This window comes from Palaemon carinicauda, chromosome 13 (assembly GCF_036898095.1).
Source record: "Palaemon carinicauda isolate YSFRI2023 chromosome 13, ASM3689809v2, whole genome shotgun sequence".
NCBI classification, from domain to species: Eukaryota; Metazoa; Arthropoda; class Malacostraca; order Decapoda; family Palaemonidae; genus Palaemon; species Palaemon carinicauda.
This window is the reverse complement of record NC_090737.1, coordinates 122,836,416-122,856,188: the sequence shown is the minus strand read 5'-3', so window position 1 is coordinate 122,856,188 and position 19,773 is coordinate 122,836,416. Positions and strand designations below refer to the sequence as shown.

At 39.6% G+C, this 19,773-nt stretch overlaps 1 protein-coding gene across 1 annotated transcript in view; it reads left to right on the top strand.

Annotated features, from left to right (window-relative positions):
- The window catches only part of LOC137652390 (26S proteasome non-ATPase regulatory subunit 9), a 29,268-nt gene extending 12,026 nt beyond the window's left edge, over nt 1-17,242 (top strand). Inside the window, exons 3-6 of the mRNA XM_068385775.1 lie at nt 966-1,065; nt 1,833-2,014; nt 15,223-15,336; nt 16,863-17,242. Of these exons, the coding sequence (XP_068241876.1) occupies nt 966-1,065; nt 1,833-2,014; nt 15,223-15,336; nt 16,863-16,976 (510 nt within the window). The 3' untranslated portion in view covers nt 16,977-17,242. The remainder of the gene's footprint in view (nt 1-965; nt 1,066-1,832; nt 2,015-15,222; nt 15,337-16,862) is intronic.
- Nucleotides 17,243-19,773: the final 2,531 nt, after the last annotated feature.

Sequence of the window (19,773 nt, the reverse complement as noted above, 5' to 3'; positions counted from 1 at the left end):
GAGTTGACGTTGATCCGAGCTCTCTTGACCCCTGCAGCATATTACCCTCAGACCAATCTAGGGGGTGTCAGCAGTAAACACACCCCATGCCACAGAAACAGCAGCAGTCGCAGTCTTCGCCGGTGTCTTCTTGGGTGTTGCCTGTCCAACTTCTACAAATGCCAAGTGCCCCATCTTCCCCTTCAGAGTATACTCATGCCACTGCACCAGAGGCCAAGATCGACACTTGGCACAAAGGGATGCCTTTGAAGTGCAAACAGACATGGCCCCGACACGAAGCCTAAAGGTAGTGCGAATGTACATCTGTCTTTGCCGTGAAGCAGTTGCAGTGTCTCCCCTATCTCCAGCAAACACAAATTTCTTGTTTCCATGCCATAACATCAATGAAGCTCTGTAAGAAAATGAATCCAAAGTTGGATGACTGCTGTACATACGTCCGAACACAACAGCGATCTAAGCAAAAAATAAAGAGAGACCTGGCTAAAAGGGGGCAGGGGCTTTGCCCTTTTCCCTGCCCCATTAGCCGGTTAACTGCTCATCTTCCATTTCAACTGCTGATTTCAACTCGTGCCAAAGTAATCTCCCTAATTAAAGGACTAGGGGTTTGTATGTTGCGTAGGGACAAATCAGGAGATGACAGCATATCACTAAATATTAGTGAATTTCCATTCAGTTCTTGCCTTTGTGTTATAATATTGGTACTTTACCTCATGGAATATGCTATACACTTCTATTTTCCCCATTTACATCAAGGAAAAAAATGCTGTACTTTTCTATTTTCCCCATTTTCATTTTGGTGACATTTATTGAACTGATAATTTCCCTAAAATGTTTATTTAGAAATGTTAAAAATCTTGCAGTTTTACTTATATATTTCCATTTACTTTAGTGTATTGTTGAAAGTTCAAGATGACCTTAAGATGATGATACTGTACCTTTTTAAATTGGTCATGATTTGCTTTCAGAATCATGTTGGAATGGGAGAACCTCTAACAGATAATGAAGGTTATCCTCGGTCTGATATAGATGTGTATCAAGTACGCCATGCTCGTCACCAGATAAAGTGTAAGTAGATTCCTGTATTTTTTTCTTCTTATTATTTTCTCATGGATTATGTCCCTTTATTTCACAAGACACACTTGCTTTGGTACTCAAAAAGAGTTGATTAATGAAGAATTTACAGGGGCGGGATGGCATTTATTACATCATTGAGGCTAAGGGATGTACTGTACATTACTGTACTGTACAGTTATTTGGGGGTTACTATCCCCAACTCTTTACTTTATGCTGTTCTTGATTTTAATCTTTAGTTACCCAATGACTAATTTTTTCTTTGTTATTCATTATACAGTATTGTATATAATTTTTCATTCAGTTTTCTATAAATTTCTCTTTTGCTCTTTAACCTGTGTCACTGGTTGCTCTTAAATGATGGTCATATTTAGAGAAGCAGGCATAACTGAAGGGCAAGTTACTTCTATGTACTAAATTCGTATAGTGAATTTGTAAAATATATTTCAAAATTCCTAGTTTTTGTATTCTTATTGGAATTTGTATTGTCGCCAATGGTTTTAAAAGTTTCATTTATTTTTATTTTGCTATTTTTTGGATGTATTCGGGAATATTGTTGTCTTATTTACCGTATGTCTTTCAGGGAGTTGGTCAAGTATTTATATACTGTAGAAGACATTATATATCCAAGTTGCCATCTTTCCTTGTATTTGGTGCAATATAAAACTCTTATGGAGTTTAAAGTTTGTTTGGTGCTTTTGATTCATAATTTTTCATTAGTTTTCTGCAGATTATGTATTATAAATTGTTACAATTTCCAGGTTTGCAAAATGACCACACAACACTCTTACGTCGCATCGAAGAAGGACTTGTTTCCTTACATAGTCAAGCTCGTACAGTTGAGGAAGATCCCAATGGCATTAATGTACCGCCTCCATCTCCAAATCTTGAACCATTTTTACGAATAGATCAGGTTACTGTAGGATCTCCGGCAAATGTTGCAGTAAGTTATATTTCAAGTTTTTGTTCACAATTTGCAATTGCTACTGCATACTGTACTTGTAGTATAGTACAGTATACTATACTTACTGTGCTACTCAGAATTGGATAGGGATTATAGCTACTTTTCTAGATACTGTATATTACAAGTACTGTATCCATTGTTACTACTGTTGATACCCAATATTTTGTCAAATGACATGCAGTCGGCAACAAACCCTACTTGTACATGCATTTTGTGACATTACATGAGCGTCCAACCTCAGTTTTATTACTTTCACATAAATATTATAGTTTCAGTTCAGACATGTGCTAATTTTTGGAGAAGAATTAGAGCTTATTAAACATTTAAACTTACCCGCTGGTTATATAACAATAGCTTTATTCTTGTCTGGCAGAAATTCAAAACTCGCAGCAATCGCATCGATATGCCAGCTATACACTAGCGCCATCACGGAGCTAGGCCGAACTATTCCTCCCATTATCAGATTTTCTTCTGCCGCCATATTGGCAACAGCTTTGGGAATTCACTCGCCGTTTACCTGGAATTTGGTGATGTACAGTTGTTTTTTGGTTTTGACTTTCGCATTATTGGACTCCCTTTCGGATTCTCTTGAATACCTATTGAATTTGGATTATTTTTTCACCCTTGCTTGATTTTGATCTCTCTATTTACTTTTCAAAATGGCTGACCCCTCCCCTTCTTATAGGAAGTGTGTGAAAGGGTGTAAAACTCGGCTTCCAAAAGCCTCTGTTGATCCCCATACGATTTGCATTAAATGTAGGGGTAAAATTTGTATTTCTGAAGATCAATGTCAAGAATGTTTTGAATTATCCAAGAGTGAGTGGTTGGCTTATGAGCGCTACTCTCATAAACTAGAAAGGGATAGAGTTAGGCGTAGTTCCTCTCGATCAAGAGATTTATCATTTTCTAATGTCATTGAACCTAATTCTTCCCCTGTAATGGTAGATCCTGAACCTAATTCTGTTTATGAGCCTACAATGAAAGATATGATGACAGCGATCCAGGCTCTTGGTTCAAGGGTAGAATCGCTAGCAGCGGACAGAAACCAACATGTCCGATGTTAATCAACTTAAGTGGTAATATTAAAAGTATTATTAATGTGTTCAGTGATGTGGAGGGTGCGTCTGCGCGATCTTGTCGTTCACCTAGCCTTAGACCTCTTTCAAGCTCCCAAACCCATGGTAGAAGTAAAGTCGAACGGCGAAAGGGAACAAAAGGCGTCATCACTCGCGCAGACGTGCCCCCGAGCGTTCCTGTTGTCTCAATGTCACAGATCGCTCACCCTCACCATGGGAAAGGTGAGGTTAGTTTTTTATCCTCATCCTCAGATGAGGCTACACATGGTAAAGTCTGGCGTCAGGCTTCCAGACCCCTTAAAAGAAAGGCGGATGAGGGCACGCAGCGATGCGATCCGTCACCGCAAGCGCCTGGCTGTAGCCATTGGGATTCGCTAGAGCGTTTTCAATCGTCTGTTCAATGTTCTCCTCCTAAACGTCCTAACAAGATGTTTGAAATTGACAAGGGGATGATTCATACTGAGTCAGAGCATATTCCTGAGTCTGGTGTTATGGTACATGCACCACCACTTCCATCAGACTGGATTCCATCTCTCGATAATGTAGAGCGCTATGCGAGCGATGAAGAAGGCAAATTCGCAATGGAAGTTTCGACTCCTGTTTCGTCTAAGGTGGATCCTAATTAGTCTATGCTGCTTGACATGAAGCAGCAACTCTCAACGTTTGTGCAATCTTATCAGCCCGCTGTCAACAAAGCGTTGGTTCGTCATGGTTCCGATCGTGACGCGATGTCGCACAGGCGGCCTACCTTTATACGCAATGTTGAGCAGGGTGATAGGACTGCTTCTACTAAAACTGCTAATGTTCATAGAGTGTTTATTTCTCTTGACAGCAAACGTCAAGTGAGTAAGCATGACGTCGAGCGTCATCATTCCAGGCGCGACGACAAACGCCAGGCGGCTGAGTGTGAAGTCACGCGCCAAGCGCCTGAACGTAACGTCGCGCGCCTAGCTAAGCGTGACTTAGAACAACAACGTGACGTCGTATGTCAAGCATACTGTGACGCCCAACGTCAGTCGGATTCAGTACAACATGCGCATGGACGTAACGCCAAGCGCAATATTGTTGAGCACCAAGTAGACAAACAAACTGAACAACTTGATCGCGCGCACCGCGCTGCTGACGCTTACGCTAGCGAGCGGCGCCTTTCGGAACTAGAAGCTGTTACACCAGCTGGATTTATTTCGGAAGAGGATCAGGATGATCATTCCTCTCTGGATGAGCCATTGGACATTGTCTCAGAGGAGGAAGGAAATAAAACACCACAACATTCTGTTGATCTCAAGAAGATTGTTGGTTTTTTCAGAATTATTTCTTGACAGCTTTACTCCTGCAGCTCCTCGCTCACCTCCTTCGGAGTTTACCGTGGGAATATCATCAAAAGTTTCAAGGTTTACTAAGATAGTTCTCTCCCGCTCTTCCAAAAGAGCATTAAAGTTGATGGAGAATTGGATGCAATCTAAGAAAGTTTCAGGAAAGACAAACTTCTCTTTTCCTCGAGCCAAGTTAGCCTCCAAGTCTAGGAGGTGTCCTAGGCTTGGGAGTTCCTGCCTCTGCTCAGGGCGACTTCTCGAGTTTGGTGACTCTCCTCGCCGCTTAGCTATGAGAAGGACGAAGATTTTATGGTCTATGACTGAGTTTGACCATCTTCTTAAGGGCATATATAGAGCTTTTGAAGTTTTCAACTTCCTTGACTGGTCGCTCGGTACCTTGGGAAAGAAAGTTTCTGCCTTAAAGAACCCTGAGACTTCTAACCTTATCCATATAATGTTCTGCATGGACAAAGCTGTTAGAGGTGGCTCAAATGAATTTGCAGCCCTATTCACAGTTGGAGTTGTTAAGAAAAGAGAAACTATGTGCTCTTTTCTCTCCATGGGAGTCACTCCATTCCAGAGGTCAGAGTTGCTTTATGCTCCTCTTTCTCCTCTTTTCCCTCAGGAACTAGTAAAGGAGGTGGCTGCTGCCCTTTCTCAAAAGGCTACTCACGACCTAGTTTCTAAATCAGCAAGGAAGGTTCTTCCAACGTCATTCTCCACCCGTAGATTCAAGGAGGATTCTACCTCAAACAACACAGTTTTTTCGTGGAAGGACAGTCGGTAGAGGCAGCTTTAGATCCGATAGTAGAAGGGCCAGAACAAGAAGAGGTTCTAGGTCAGGCAGAAGCAGAGTCTGACTGCCTTCACCTTCAGACAGCAGTGGGGGCCAGGCTAAGCAATTTTTGGCAGGCCTGGGAGAGAACGGGAGCAGACCCATGGTCCGTCCTAGTTTTAAAGACGGGATACAAAATCCCTTTTATCTCGAAACCCCCGTTAATTTCAAAACCGGTGGATCTTTCTCCCAAGTACAAGGAAGAGTCAAAGAGGCAGGCCATGCAGCTTCAAATGTCTCTCTTGCTAGAAAAGAATGCGATAGAGAGGGTACGGGACTTAAAATCACCAGGCTTCTACAACAGACTGTTCCTGGTTCCCAAGAACTCGGGAGGACGGAGGCCAGTCCTGGACGTAAGTGCCCTCAACAACTACGTCCAGAAGACAAAGTTTTCTATGGAATCCCAGAGTACGGTTCTTGCAGCAGTAAGGAAAGGTGACTGGATGGTGTCATTAGACCTCCAGGATGCTTATTTTCATGTCCCGATTCACCTGAATTGCAAATGTTACCTAAGGTTTGTGTTCAGGAAGGAAGTATTCCAGTTTCGGGCCTTATGTTTCGGCCTCACCACCGCCCCTCTAGTCTTCACAAAGATCATGATGAATGTGGCAAGCATGCTCCACTCGAGAGGCATCAGAGCCTCCTTGTACTTGGACGATTGGCTACTAAGAGCCCCCTCACTCAGTCGCTGTCTGGAGGATTTGCGTCTGACAATGAGTCTGTCAGAGGAGCTAGGACTTCTGGTGAATTCAGAGAAGTCTCAATTGATCCCATCACAGAAGATTCTTTATTTAGGGATGGAGATTCACAGTCTGACTTTTCAGGTTTTTCCATCACTTGCAAGAATACAGCTAGCACTCCTAAGGCTTTGTGCCTTTCTAAATATGGAGTTTTGTTCAGTGAGGGAGTGGATGAGTCTCCTGGGAACCCTCTCTTCACTGGAACAGTTGTGTGTCTGGGGAAACTAAATATACGACCCCCTCAGTTCCATCTCATAATTGCCATTGGAACAAAGAGGACAGCCTCGACAAGAAGAACATTCCTTTTACGGAACCAATAAAAGAGTGCCTTCCTTGGTGGAACAACATAAACAGGTTTCAGGAAGGTCTCTCTTTGGAACAAAAGAGCCCAGACTTTGTGTTGTTTTCCGACGCCTCGGACTCGGGGTGGGGAATAACACTGGGAAAGTCAGAGATTTCGGGTCTGTGGACAAAACAACAACGAAGTCTCCACATCAATCAAAAGGAGCTGCTAGCAGTCCTGTTGGCTCTCAAAGGGTTCGAGAAGCTAGTTCTAAACAAAGTAATACAAATCAATGCAGACAATACCACAGCTTTGGCGTACATAGCAAAACAAGGGGGAACGCATTCGAGGCTGCTTTACGAGATAGCAAGAACTCTTCTCGTTTTGGCACAACAAAGAAAGATATCCCTGTTGACAAGATTCATTCAAGGGGAAAAGAACGTGAGGGCAGACAGCCTCAGCAGGAGGGAATCAAGTTCTCCCCACAGAGTGAACATTGCATCTAGATGTATGCAAAAAACTTGGGCAGATTTGGGGCCGCCCTCTCGTAGATCTATTCGCGACCTCGAAAACCAAAAGACTAGACACTTATTGCTCCCCAGTAACGGACCTCGAAGCGTCACACATAGACACATTCCTGATGGACTTAGTCACACCTAGACGTGTATGCTTTCCCTCCATTCAAAGTCCCTTACAAAGTACAGTACTACAGAAGTTTGTGTCGCACAAGAGAACCAGATTGACGCTAATAGCCCCCTTCTGACCCTCAAGAGGTTGGTTTACAGAGGTACTGGAATGGATGGTGGATGTTCCAAGAAGCTTGCCATTGAGAATTGATCTTCTCAGACAACCCCACTTGGCAAGAAACCATCTAAACCTCCAAGCTCTACGTCTGACTGCCTTCAGACTATCGAAAAACTTGCAAGATCTAGAGGCTTTTCGAAAAGGCAGCCAAGACTATTGCTAGAGCAACAAGGACTTCTACTATCAGGGTTTACCAATCCAAGTGGGAAGTTTTTAGAGCATGGTGTAAAGCTAACTCAGTTTCTTCATCCAGTACCTCTATAGCTCAAATTGCCGATTTTGTTTTAGAGCTTAGAAGAAGGCACAATTTCTCCTCCTCAACCATCAAGGGGTACAGGAGTATGCTAGTAACGGTCTTCAGGCATAGAAATTTAGACCTCTCGAATAACAAGGACCTTCAGGATCTTCTCAGATCCTTTGAAACCTCCAAGAAACGTCAACAGGATTCACCAGCCCGGAATTTAGACGTGGTTTTAAAATTTCTTATGAGTGAAAGATTCGAACGTTTGAACTCTGCTTCTTTTAAAGATCTGACTTTAAAGACTTTATTTTTAGTAAGCTTAGCAACAGCTAAAAGGGTCAGTGAAGTTCACGCTTTTAGCAAGAACATTGGCTTTAGAAACGGCAAAGCTATAAGCTCCCTGCAGCTTGAATTTCTAGCCAAGAACGAACGTCCTTCTCAACCATGGCCAAAATCTTTCGAAATTGCTAACCTCTCTGATTTGGTGGGTGAGGAGCTGGAGAAGGTTCTTTGTCCTGTTAGAGCACTGAGGTTCTATCTAGACAGGACTAAAGGTTTAAGAGGCAATTCAGAAGCTCTTTGGTGTGCAGTCAAGAAGCCTGCTTTACCTATGTCTAAAAATGCCTTATCATATTTCATAAGACTTTTGATTAAAGAAGCTCACATACACTGTGGTGAGGCAGACCTTAAGCTCCTGAAAGTTAAGACTCATGAAGTTAGAACTGTGGCAACTTCTGTAGCCTTTAAACAAAATTGTTCTCTGCAAAGTATAATGGATACAACGTTCTGGAGAAGTAAATCTGTATTCGCATCATATTATTTAAAACGTGTCCAGACTCTTTATGAGGACTGCTACACTTTGGGTACATTTGTAGCAGCGAATGCAGTAGTAGGTGAAGGATCTACCACTACACTCCCTTAATCCCTAGTACCCTTTTCCCCTCTTGGAACTTGTATATATTTTTTACGATTGGAGGAAATTGTGAGACTATCTTCTGCAATCTTTGACTTAGTCAGGTGGTCATTTGTTCCTTGAAAGCGCCCGGAACAAGGGTATTAGTTGAGGTCCTGTCAGCATATAGGTTATTCACCGTTTGGCAGCTCCTAGAGTTCTTCAGCCCCCTGGGTGGATTGCTGGTTCTCAAAGGACAGCAGACTTAATAATGCAGAGAATCATTAATGTCAGCTTCCTTAAATAGGTATGAACCCTTAAGCTAGTTTTGTTTTTAACTCTTAAGTGAAATTCCATTAATGTTGCTGTCTCTGACCTGCCACCAAGGGTGTCAATCAGCTATTGTTATATAACCAGCGGGTAAGTTTAAATGTTTAAAATTACAGTACTGTTCACTGAGGAGTCCCAACATTGTCTGGACTTCACTGAATGGAGGCAATGTATGTGCCAGCTAGAACATGAACGGTTTAATAAAACCAACATCAGTGAACACGACCGTCATTTATGGTCTGGGGAGGGATCAGCAGAAACAGAAGAACGGATCTGCATGTCACGGGGAGAAGCAATATGACAGGCATCCGCTCTAGGTATGTCATCCTTGATGTGTACGTGAAACCATACACTGGTACTATTGGTCCTGACTTAATTTCAAATTCTGATGGACAATAACTTTGGCCCCATTGTGCTAGGGTGGTGAATCACTTTCTAGAATAGACGACAACTCTCTGGATGGAATGGCCTGCGTATTCTCCGGACCTAAACCCTATTGAGCATGTGTGGAACTTGTTGCAGCCTACCTTTTCTGGTTGTGTAACCTAGCCTTTGACCCTTGAAAAGCTTGAAAATGCCCTCGTGGAAGAATGGAACAACATTCCCTTTGCAAACATCTGGGTCATCATTGATAGCGTAACAACTTAGAAGTTGCTACGCTATCTTTCAAGCAAGGGAAGGACACACCTGTTATCATTAGCCTTGGTGCTGAAGAAACCAAAAGATAACTGCCTTTTTACGGTTTCAAACATTTACGGTTTATTTACTACAGTGAACCCTCGATTATCGCGGTAGATAGGTTCCAGACGCGGCCGCGATAGGTGAAAATCCGCGAAGTAGTAACACCATATTTACCTATTTATTTAACATGTATATTCAGACTTTTAAAACCTTCCCTTGTACGTAGTACTGTTAACAAACTACCCTTTAAAGTACAGAACACTTAATGCATGTAATACAGTACCCTAAACTAAAACAGGCACAATTATTAAAGGCGACTTTATATCATGCGTTTCCTAAACACGCCAAAAAGCACGATAAAAAATGGCAACCAATGTTTTGTTTACGTTTATCTCTGATCCTAATGAAGAAACAAACGCATTTACACATCTGTTTATAGGTTAGTTTTTGCATCAATTATATTGATTATTCAGTATAGTATGTTGATTTGGTTATTACCTCCGCCAGGAGGTTATGTTTTCGGTTCGGTTTGTTTGTTTGTTTGTTTGTTTGTTTGTCTGTCTGTGGACAACGTAGAGGCCACATTTCTACACGGAATCACTTCAAACTTGGCCAAGTAGTTCCCCAATGTGTATGGAAGAACTGATTAAATTTTGGTCAAGGTCACCCCAAGGTCAAGGTCACAGGGGTCACTGGTGTCACTATGACATAAGTGGCCATATCAAGAGACAGAAATAAAGCACTGACTTTTGCATAAGCCAACAGGGAAGTCCTAGTCCAGGCGCAACCCATGGGTGATGTTCAAATTTATAAAGGTCAAAGGTCAAGGTCATATTGGTGCATTATATCAATGTCATATTAAGTATCAGTGGCAAATGAACAAAGATCACTTGAAGGTCAAAAGTCAAGCAGGTCACTTGAAGGTCAAGGTCACGTGAAGGTCAAGGTCACGTGAAGGTCAAGGTCACCTGAAGGTCAAGGTCACGTGAAGGTCAAGTACATTTGAAGATCAAGGTCACTTGAAGCCAAGGTCATGTGAAGGTCAAGGTCACGTGAAGGTCAAGGTCACTTGAAGGTCACGTGAAGGTCAAGGTCATGTGAAGGTCAAAGTCACATTAAGGTCACCTTGGCGGAGGTATGTCCTCTACGAGGACCATGTCCGCGTTCAGGACTTGCTCACTTGTTACTAATGTTTTACTTAATTTTTCTTAGGACTTCCAAATGAAATTTTTTTCTTTATGACGCCGCCTGAAACGACGGCGTCATAAAGTACGCTCAGTAAACAAACTAAGGAATTTAACCCGCATGATGAAAGTGATAAATAATGATATTACAGTAAAAGCTTTTATAAATATGTTATTACAAATATTATTTACCTTATCTATATAAAATCATACATACGTAGCAAAGCAGGAAAACAATCTACGAGAGAGAGAGAGAGAGAGAGAGAGAGAGAGAGAGAGAGAGAGAGAGAGAGAGAGAGAGAGAGAGAGAGAGAGTTGTTTTACATACGTAAATGTAAATTTTAAACAAAACAAAAATAGCCCCATTTCATATAAAATAGATTACAAATATTTTACTTTATCATATTACAGTAGTCTGTATAATACTGTAAAGTTCAGTACAGTATGTTGTTGTTAAAGTCGTGGCGATGAAATTCTCACGAAACAAAAACACGCCATTTGTTTACAACAGCTGATTCTCTCTCTCTCTCTCTCTCTCTCTCTCTCTCTCTCTCTCTCTCTCTCTCTCTCTCTCTCTCTCTTCGTGTTATACAATACTTACATTTAGATGAAGAAACTAAAATTAGTTTTCTTAGTGTCAATTAAATACGAAATGAAATAATTAGGCCGAGTCTACATCCATTTCAATCATAGCTAAAAATACGGCATCCGATTTCATCAGCAAACCACTATTTTTTGGGAAATATCATTTTATTCTAGAAAATTGCCACTCTTTAAATAGTTAATTGCACATTAAGAAAGCGTGTACTTTTGTTTTTAAATTCCGGGTGTGTTTTAAAAATCGAGTATTGTTGACTTTTTTTTTTTTTATACTTTTGGCTGTGATTAGATCAGCTGTCATCTAGCTGCCGCTCTTGAGTGTGTACGAATACACTAACAAAGTATCATTTATACCATTTCTTAACTTATTCAAACCGTCTACAGTATACAGTTGATATTACATAAGCACCAATGTGTTATAACCTATCAAATTTTTTTGTTTATTACACACTCTCTCTCTCTCTCTCTCTCTCTCTCTCTCTCTCTCTCTCTCTCTCTCTCTCTCTCTCTCTCTCTCTCTCTCTCTCTGTGTGGGCTACTTTTCACTACCTCCCATTCCTTACCTCTCTCTATCTCTCTAACAAATGATATTTTTGTTGCTCCTCAAAGTTTCATTTATATTGAAAATCAATCATGATTCAATTTTCCTTACTTTCTCCAATCTCGCACCATCGGTCACATCGCGGTATTTTCGATATTTCCGGAAAATCCGCAATATATGTATAGACATGGGTTATGAAAAAAATCCGCGAAGTGGTGAATCCGCGATGGTCGAACCGCGAAGTAGCGAGGGTTCACTGTACTCTCGATACATGTAATACTACTCTCAATACATGTAATCCCTATCAAATTGTGAGTAATATATTACAGTACTGCTTACTAATCTTCAGTAATTCTAAGCACTTTAATCAGTGCATATATTTTTTATTACATAAGAATTGTCTTAGTATTTGCTATATACATACATACATACATACATATACCAAAGGCACTTCCCCCAATTTTGGGGGGTAGCCGACATCAACAAGAAACAAAACAAAAAGGGGACCTCTACTCTCTACGTTCCTCCAGCCTAACCAGGGACTCAGCCGAGTTCAGCTGGTACTGCTAGGGTGCCACAGCCCAACCTCCCACATTTCCACCACAGATGAAGCTTCATACTGCTGAGTCCCCTACTGCTGCTACCTCCGCGGTCATCTAAGGCACCGGAGGAAGCAGCAGGGCCTACCAGAACTGCGTCACAATCGCTCGCCATTCATTCCTATTTCTAGCACGCTCTCTTGCCTCTCTCACATCTATCCTCCTATCACCCAGAGCTTTCTTCACACCATCCATCCACCCAAACCTTGGCCTTCCTCTTGTACTTCTCCCATCAACTCTTGCATTCATCACCTTCTTTAGCAGACAGCCATTTTCCATTCTCTCAACATGGCCAAACCACCTCAACACATTCATATCCACTCTAGCCGCTAACTCATTTCTTACACCCGTTCTCACCCTCACCACTTCGTTCCTAACCCTATCTACTCGAGATACACCAGCCATACTCCTCAGACACTTCATCTCAAACACATTCAATTTCTGTCTCTCCATCACTTTCATTCCCCACAACTCCGATCCATACATCACAGTTGGTACAATCACTTTCTCATATAGAACTCTCTTTACATTCATGCCCAACCCTCTATTTTTTGCTACTCCCTTAACTGCCCCCAACACTTTGCAACCTTCATTGACTCTCTGACATACATCTGCTTCCACTCCACCATTTGCTGCAACAACAGACCCCAAGTACTTAAACTGATCCACTTCCTCAAGTAACTCTCCATTCAACATGACATTCAACCTTGCACCATCTTCCCTTCTCGTACATCTCATAACCTTACTCTTACCCACATTAACTCTCAACTTCCTTCTCTCACACACCCTTCCAAATTCTCTCACTAGTCGGTCAAGCTTCTCTTCTGTGTCTGCTACCAGCACAGTATCATCCGCAAACAACACCTGATTTACCTCCCATTCATGATCATTCTCGCTTACCAGTTTTAATCCTCGTCCAAGCACTCGAGCATTCACCTCTCTCACCACTCCATCAACATACAAGTTAAACAACCACGGCGACATCACACATCCCTGTCTCAGCCCCACTCTCACCGGAAACCAATCGCTCACTTCATTTCCTATTCTAACACATGCTTTACTACCTTTGTAGAAACTTTTCACTGCTTGCAACAACCTTCCATCAACTCCATATAACCTCATCACATTCCACATTGCTTCCCTATCAACTCTATCATATGCTTTCTCCAGATCCATAAACGCAACATACACCTCCTTACCTTTTGCTAAATATTTCTCGCATATCTGCCTAACTGTAAAAATCTGATTCATACAACCCCTACCTCTTCTAAAACCACCCTGTACTTCCAAGATTACATTCTCTGTTTTATCCTTAATCCTATTAATCAGTACTCTACCATACACTTTTCCAACTACACTCAACAAACTAATACCTCTTGAATTACAACACTCATGCACATCTCCCTTACCCTTATATAGTGGTACAATACATGCACAGACCCAATCTACTGGTACCATTGACAACACAAAACACACATTAAACAATCTCACCAACCATTCAAGTACAGTCACACCCCCTTCCTTCAACATTTGCTATACAGTATACTGTATTCAATTTACTGAACAATAGTGTCTTATACTCTAAGAAGTTACCTTACTTAAATGTCAGCCTTCATTCTTTCTGGGGTTAAGTAACAGAGGTACCCGTGAAGAGTAAAAAACTGCATAATGTAGATGCTGCAGGGAAAGTTAACTCCTAATGCCCCAAAGCAAATGTCTACTGCCTACATACAGCCAATGACCACTAAGTGACTCGCTGTTCAGTGCCTTTTTTCACATGGTTAATATTAATTTTATTGTAGTTTATATTACTTTACAAAGGTCATTTTTGCAAATTACTAAAACTAATTCAGTAAAAGGTAAGATGACTCATAACTCATCGCCATGCCACCCTATGTATAAATAACACCAAAACACTGTTGTTCTTAACTAACAAAACTCTGATACTGTAGTGTATATTTCTTTTATGTATGTACAAAACTATATCTACCGTGAGATGACACATTACTCTTAAGTGATCACTGTCTACACGAAGTCAGTTCACAGCCCTATCTGATCGTCACCTAATACATAACTTGTAAATATGTACAATACTGTATTGTACTGTAAGTGCACTGTTAGTATTTTTTCAATAAACATATGAATACACTAAGATAAATAAAAGCCTGTACTGTATAGTTGAGTACAGCACAGCTTGCTATTTACAAAAATTCACGCTGCGAGATCTTGGGACGTATCATGCAGTCCTCAAGGCACAGTAGTAGTGTTCAGCATTGAATAGGAAGTGTACTGTACATTTTTTAATACACAATATGTAATAAATCTTACAGAACAAATACATAACCTAAAACTTGTTGCCTGACAAACCCTCGTGGAAGATGTTTTAGCAATGAAGGACGCTGGGAGAGTAAGACAAGTCAGCTATTAAAGTGGCTTTTTGCAAGGAGAGAAATGGCGCAAAGAATTTCAGGTGGATTGAAGTTGTCAGGTTATGCATAGAAGTCCTAGCTGAGATGGTGCTCTATGGATCCATGGAGACTCAAAACTATATTCAAAATATTATGCTGATCTTAATATTTGGAATACCAAACCATGAAGGTGGGAATGCAAATTTTTATACAACCTCAAAATACTCTACAGTCAGTATTGACTCCTTTGAGGTTGTATAAAAATTGACATTTCTACCTAATTTCACTCATCGCAATATTACTCTGTGAAGATTTCAATATTTTCAAAGTGTTAATAATATTTTTTTATTATGTAGTAATATAAAAAGTGGAATTATTGTTGAAGTACAATTTTATGACCCTCAAAATTGAATCTAGGTTTCAGGATTAAAACGAAAAGGAATTGCTTAGTCAACGGTTGTCCATTATATCTGGCTTTTGTGTGTTGTAGTTTACCTTCTGCCCCTGCCTAATATTTTTAATGTTTTATTACTCCCATTTTTAGTGCTAATTCAAAACTCGGTTCTTTGTGCCAGGTGTATGTGATTATGTTATACAGTATAGTGCTGTAACGCTTTATTTATGATCAATGTTCTCAAATTTGCATATCCCTCTTTTTAGGGTTTACATGAAGGAGACCTGATAACCAAATTTGGATCTGTTACTTATGAGAACTTCAGGGGTTTGGCATCAGTGGGACAGCTTGTGCAGAATTCAGTTAATTCAAGTATCCAGGTAAGAGATAATTATATTTCTGGGCCCACGCCCTTGTTAAATACACGACACCAACAAGGTGATCACGCGAGGGTAGTAACCTCTGCATTCCATGCTTTTATCTTTCTCTAGTATATTTGGAAGATTTATATTAGAAAAGTGTAAAGGAGGACCCCTTTCACCGGGCGTCACAGGTCTCTCCCCCAGAAATAGATTTTTCCTTCGTCAAAATCCCTTTTCTCTAGTAATATTGATTTACTGCTGTGTAACTTCAAATACAGTACATTAATGTGTTAGTGTTGAAAATGACGTTCTTGTAAATGTAGTGAATGTAACTAATAACTGACATTTTGTCCGTAGAAACCAAGTAAACATTCAAGTTACACGGAGACTTTACATTACTCTACATACATCATATTGTAATCAGTCTGAAAAAGAAAAATTCAAAATTTGTTAGTTGTGAGTTATGTAAATAATTCCTTGGGCATGAAAACTTTGGAAAAGGAACTTCATTGTTATATGTTGTTGTAATACCCTCCTGATTCACTAGGGGTAATGCTATCAATGCAGCTCATCTGGTGTACTGTAGGCATTCATTAATTCTTTGCAGCACCCCTTTAACTGCTAATTACAATCACTTTTCAATCTTCTTCTTTATGATAGTTTCAGTTAACTTTCTTCCATCTTCCTGTCCAACCTCTCAAGTGCATGTTGGCGCTTTTATTATTTACGTATGCAAAAGTTTTACAAAATACGGAACATTATATATTAATGGGAAGGAAGTTTATGCAGCTATATGATGATATGTAAATGTTGTAAAGTTCTATCTTGTATGGTTTTTGTACCAAGTAAAATTTCTGAAAAAAGACCTAGGGCTTTAGTGCAAAAGATGTTATCTTTGATAGTGAAATTACATTAGTTGAATCTCTCCCACTGGTTACAGATAATTTTGTCTTTGCCTTTACACACACACACCGATTAGTCTGGTCTATTAGTCATATTCTCCTCTGTCCTCATACACCTGACAACACTGAGATTACCAAACAATTCTTCTTTGCTCAAGGTGTTAATTACTGCACAGTAATTGTTCAGTGGCTACTTTCTTCTTGATAAGGGTAGAAGAGACTCTTAAGCTATGGTAAGCCACTCTTCTAGGAGGACACTCCAAAATCAAACTATTATTCTCTGGTCTTGGGTAGTGCCATAGCCTCTAGCCTCTGCACCATGGTCTTCCACTGTTTTGGATTAGAGTTCTCTTGCTTGGGGGTAGACTCGGGCTTGCCGTTCTATCTTATTTTTCTTCCTCTTGTTTTTTTTTAATTTATATGTGATGGATCTAATTTAATGTTGTTACTGTTCTAGAAATATTTTATTCTAATTGTTTATTCTTCTCTCGTAGTTTGTTTATTTCCTATTTTCATTTTCTCACTGGAATCTTTTTCCTAGTTGAAGCCCTTGGGCTTATAGCCTAGCTTGTAATAATGATAAGAATAATTATAATAAAGAGAATTGCTACCAGATCAATAATTACGTGTTAATTTTTTCAGGTGACTGTTAGGCGTAATGAACAGAAAGTTAATATCTCTCTGACCCCTCGACTGTGGTCTGGACGGGGATTACTGGGCTGCAATATTGTACCGATCGAGAGACTTGACCGCTGAATGTTATAGGCTTTTGTGGTGTATTTACTTCCTGTGGAATGGTAAAATGTTATATAATATTTGTGAGAATATAAGCTTTGTATAACTTTAGGAAATGTAGATTTCTTATCCATTAAAACAGAACAGATTGTGACTACTGTAAAGTAAAATTAATGAGAGTTCATTTGGTATTAAGGAAAAAAATATGTGGTAAATGGGAACTACATTACTGTATAATGTTGTTTTGTGGAAAAGGTAAAATTATGAAATAAAAGATAGATGAGGTCTCTAGTTGTTTCATAACTTTTAAGAAATCAGGGACCATTCCATGACTATATATTTATAATGACAAAGCAAATTAGGGAAAACTTACTGTAATTTATGAATTTAAAGTGTGCATTACCATAATCATTTTCTATGAACCTTCTCTCCAATGGTGGTTAAATGTAGATGATAACCCTAAAACTAAAAAATTACATATTTCTATAAATCTCTCGTGATATTCATATTGCTTCTTCTCCAGAAGCTAGGTTTAATCGACACATATCCGTAAAATCTTTAAAATTTGAATAATTTTCTCGTTTCTTTCACTTCAAACAATACATGCCCTTAATTTAAAAGAACAAACCCTCTACCGTAAGTGGTAAGAAGCCAAGATTGTCGCCTTGGGAAATATAAATTTCAGTTTCTACGTAGATCTGGCAAAGGTAGTTTACAATTATTGCTTGGAATGTGCAAAATAATTATTTCAGAAGTTGAGTGGATCCTTCCTTAGTATTGGTAACTTTGGTCATTCTCAACCCATTGTCAAACCTAAACCATCTCCCATTGTCATTATAAATTAAGTGTTTCATTCAGTAAGATTTCTGAACGTACGCTGTGCTCCACAGAATTGAAAGCCTCGTAGAGAACCTTGAAATCTTCACATGTTTTGTTCTGCTGCCAAATCCTTGCTTCCACAATTCTAGTCGCTCTTTAAGACTAAACTAGATTGTAAGGCAGAAGAATGAGCAGGTTGCTCTGATCGTAATATCACCCCCACTCTCTAAACTAACAGCAGTTAAAAAAAAAAAAAAGGTCTCATATTGCCTATGCGGATGGAGTATCAGAATGTGTTTCCCTTAAATTTGGAAAGTTGCAATTAATTTGTATCGTTTTCTTCATTTTTCCAATGACAGTGTTCACTCTTCACTGGCTAGTTTGGCCACTAGCTCATCTCACATCACTTTAACCAGACATTAGTACTGTAAATGCAAATGTCAAACGCGTCTATTGTTCCTGCTACTAACCCCTTTAAAAAGGGTAAACATTTGAGAAATTGACAGATATTCGCTTGGATTCTCCTGCAGGACAAGGAAATGAGGAATAGGAAACTCACTTGGACAATGAAAGTGAGGAAATACTGCCTTTACAATTTTTGCATGACTAAAAAAAAGAGTCTAAGGTAAGTTCAGAAGTATCTTATCCTACCAAATAGAAAAGTAACTACTACTAAGGTAGTTTACGCACCTCAGATCTCCTATTTCATTACGAATACAAAGAATGGATATTAAGGTTCACATTTATTGCTTAGACCCTCTTTAACACAAAGACATGCTAATTGATATAAAGCGGTTCAAGTACCTAACCTCTTCTATGACAATTAGGTAAACAGATAAAATCCAATCATTGTACCTCCTAAAATAAGGGCATAAATTCAGGCTATACAATTCAGTAAATGGTTTTAATTTTAAATCAAAATGACTACATGGTTTAGAGTTTCATCAAACTCTGGTCATTCACATCACATTGACAAACTTAACCAAAACCACTAAGGTCAACCTAATACTGTAATCTATTATCATTTTCATTCAGTAAAGGCTTTGAAAGTATACTGCACTACAGTTCCGAAAGCCTCCCACAGCTTCAAAATCTTTACATAGTTTAGTTCCTTCTGGTGCTAAACCCTTGCAGTCCACAATTCTAGTCAGTATAAGACAGCTAGATTATGAGGCAGAAAACTAAGGAGGTTGTTCTGATTCTATTACTATTCGGCTCGCTATAGTAATTGCTTCTCATTAGCCTCCTATTACTTATGTGGTTGACATGGCATATCGTATGATTCCTTTATAGCTTTGAGGGTGGTTAAATTGTATGAGAATCTTAATAACTATTAATTTGGTTAACTTTATACATGGGAAAAGCACAGAGTTTAAATATCCGTTTTGAGGAGTACAATATATCATGGTTCCTATTAGCAATTATGATTCAAGTTAGCGTTTATGGAATGGAGATTATACACTGCACAGTGGTAAAGCTTTTACTCTGTTAACAGAATGGCTACTTTCCGTGGCTCATAAGGACCGAGGAAAGTAATTTTTGTCAAAAGGAATGACAGAGAGAGAAGTCAATGGCCATATCACGTATAAACACCACTTCTCATCTGGTCAACGTGTTAGTTGAACTAACTTACCTTCATTAGTCAGGTCTAGTTACTTATCTTTCCTTCAGTAAGGGTTCGGAATGTTCACTGTGCCTTACAGAGTAGAGATCCACTCGTTTGAGTTTTGACTTTTTAATTCACTTTATTTCCTCTGCATTACCACAATACCAAGTTGGGTTGCTGGATCCCTATATCCCACCTCTCACTAAAGTGAATGAGTTTAAACAATATCATTTTAGTTTGGGGAAATGGTGTCTCATCGTTGACGCCTTGAAAATGTTTGTTATTGATGTTTCAGCTCAGTTGGTAGACTGCATCACAAGATTATTCTAGATTATATTGCGTTTTCATTCGCTTACAAGCTCTGCTCCTGGTTTATCATGGGTATTCTTTAGT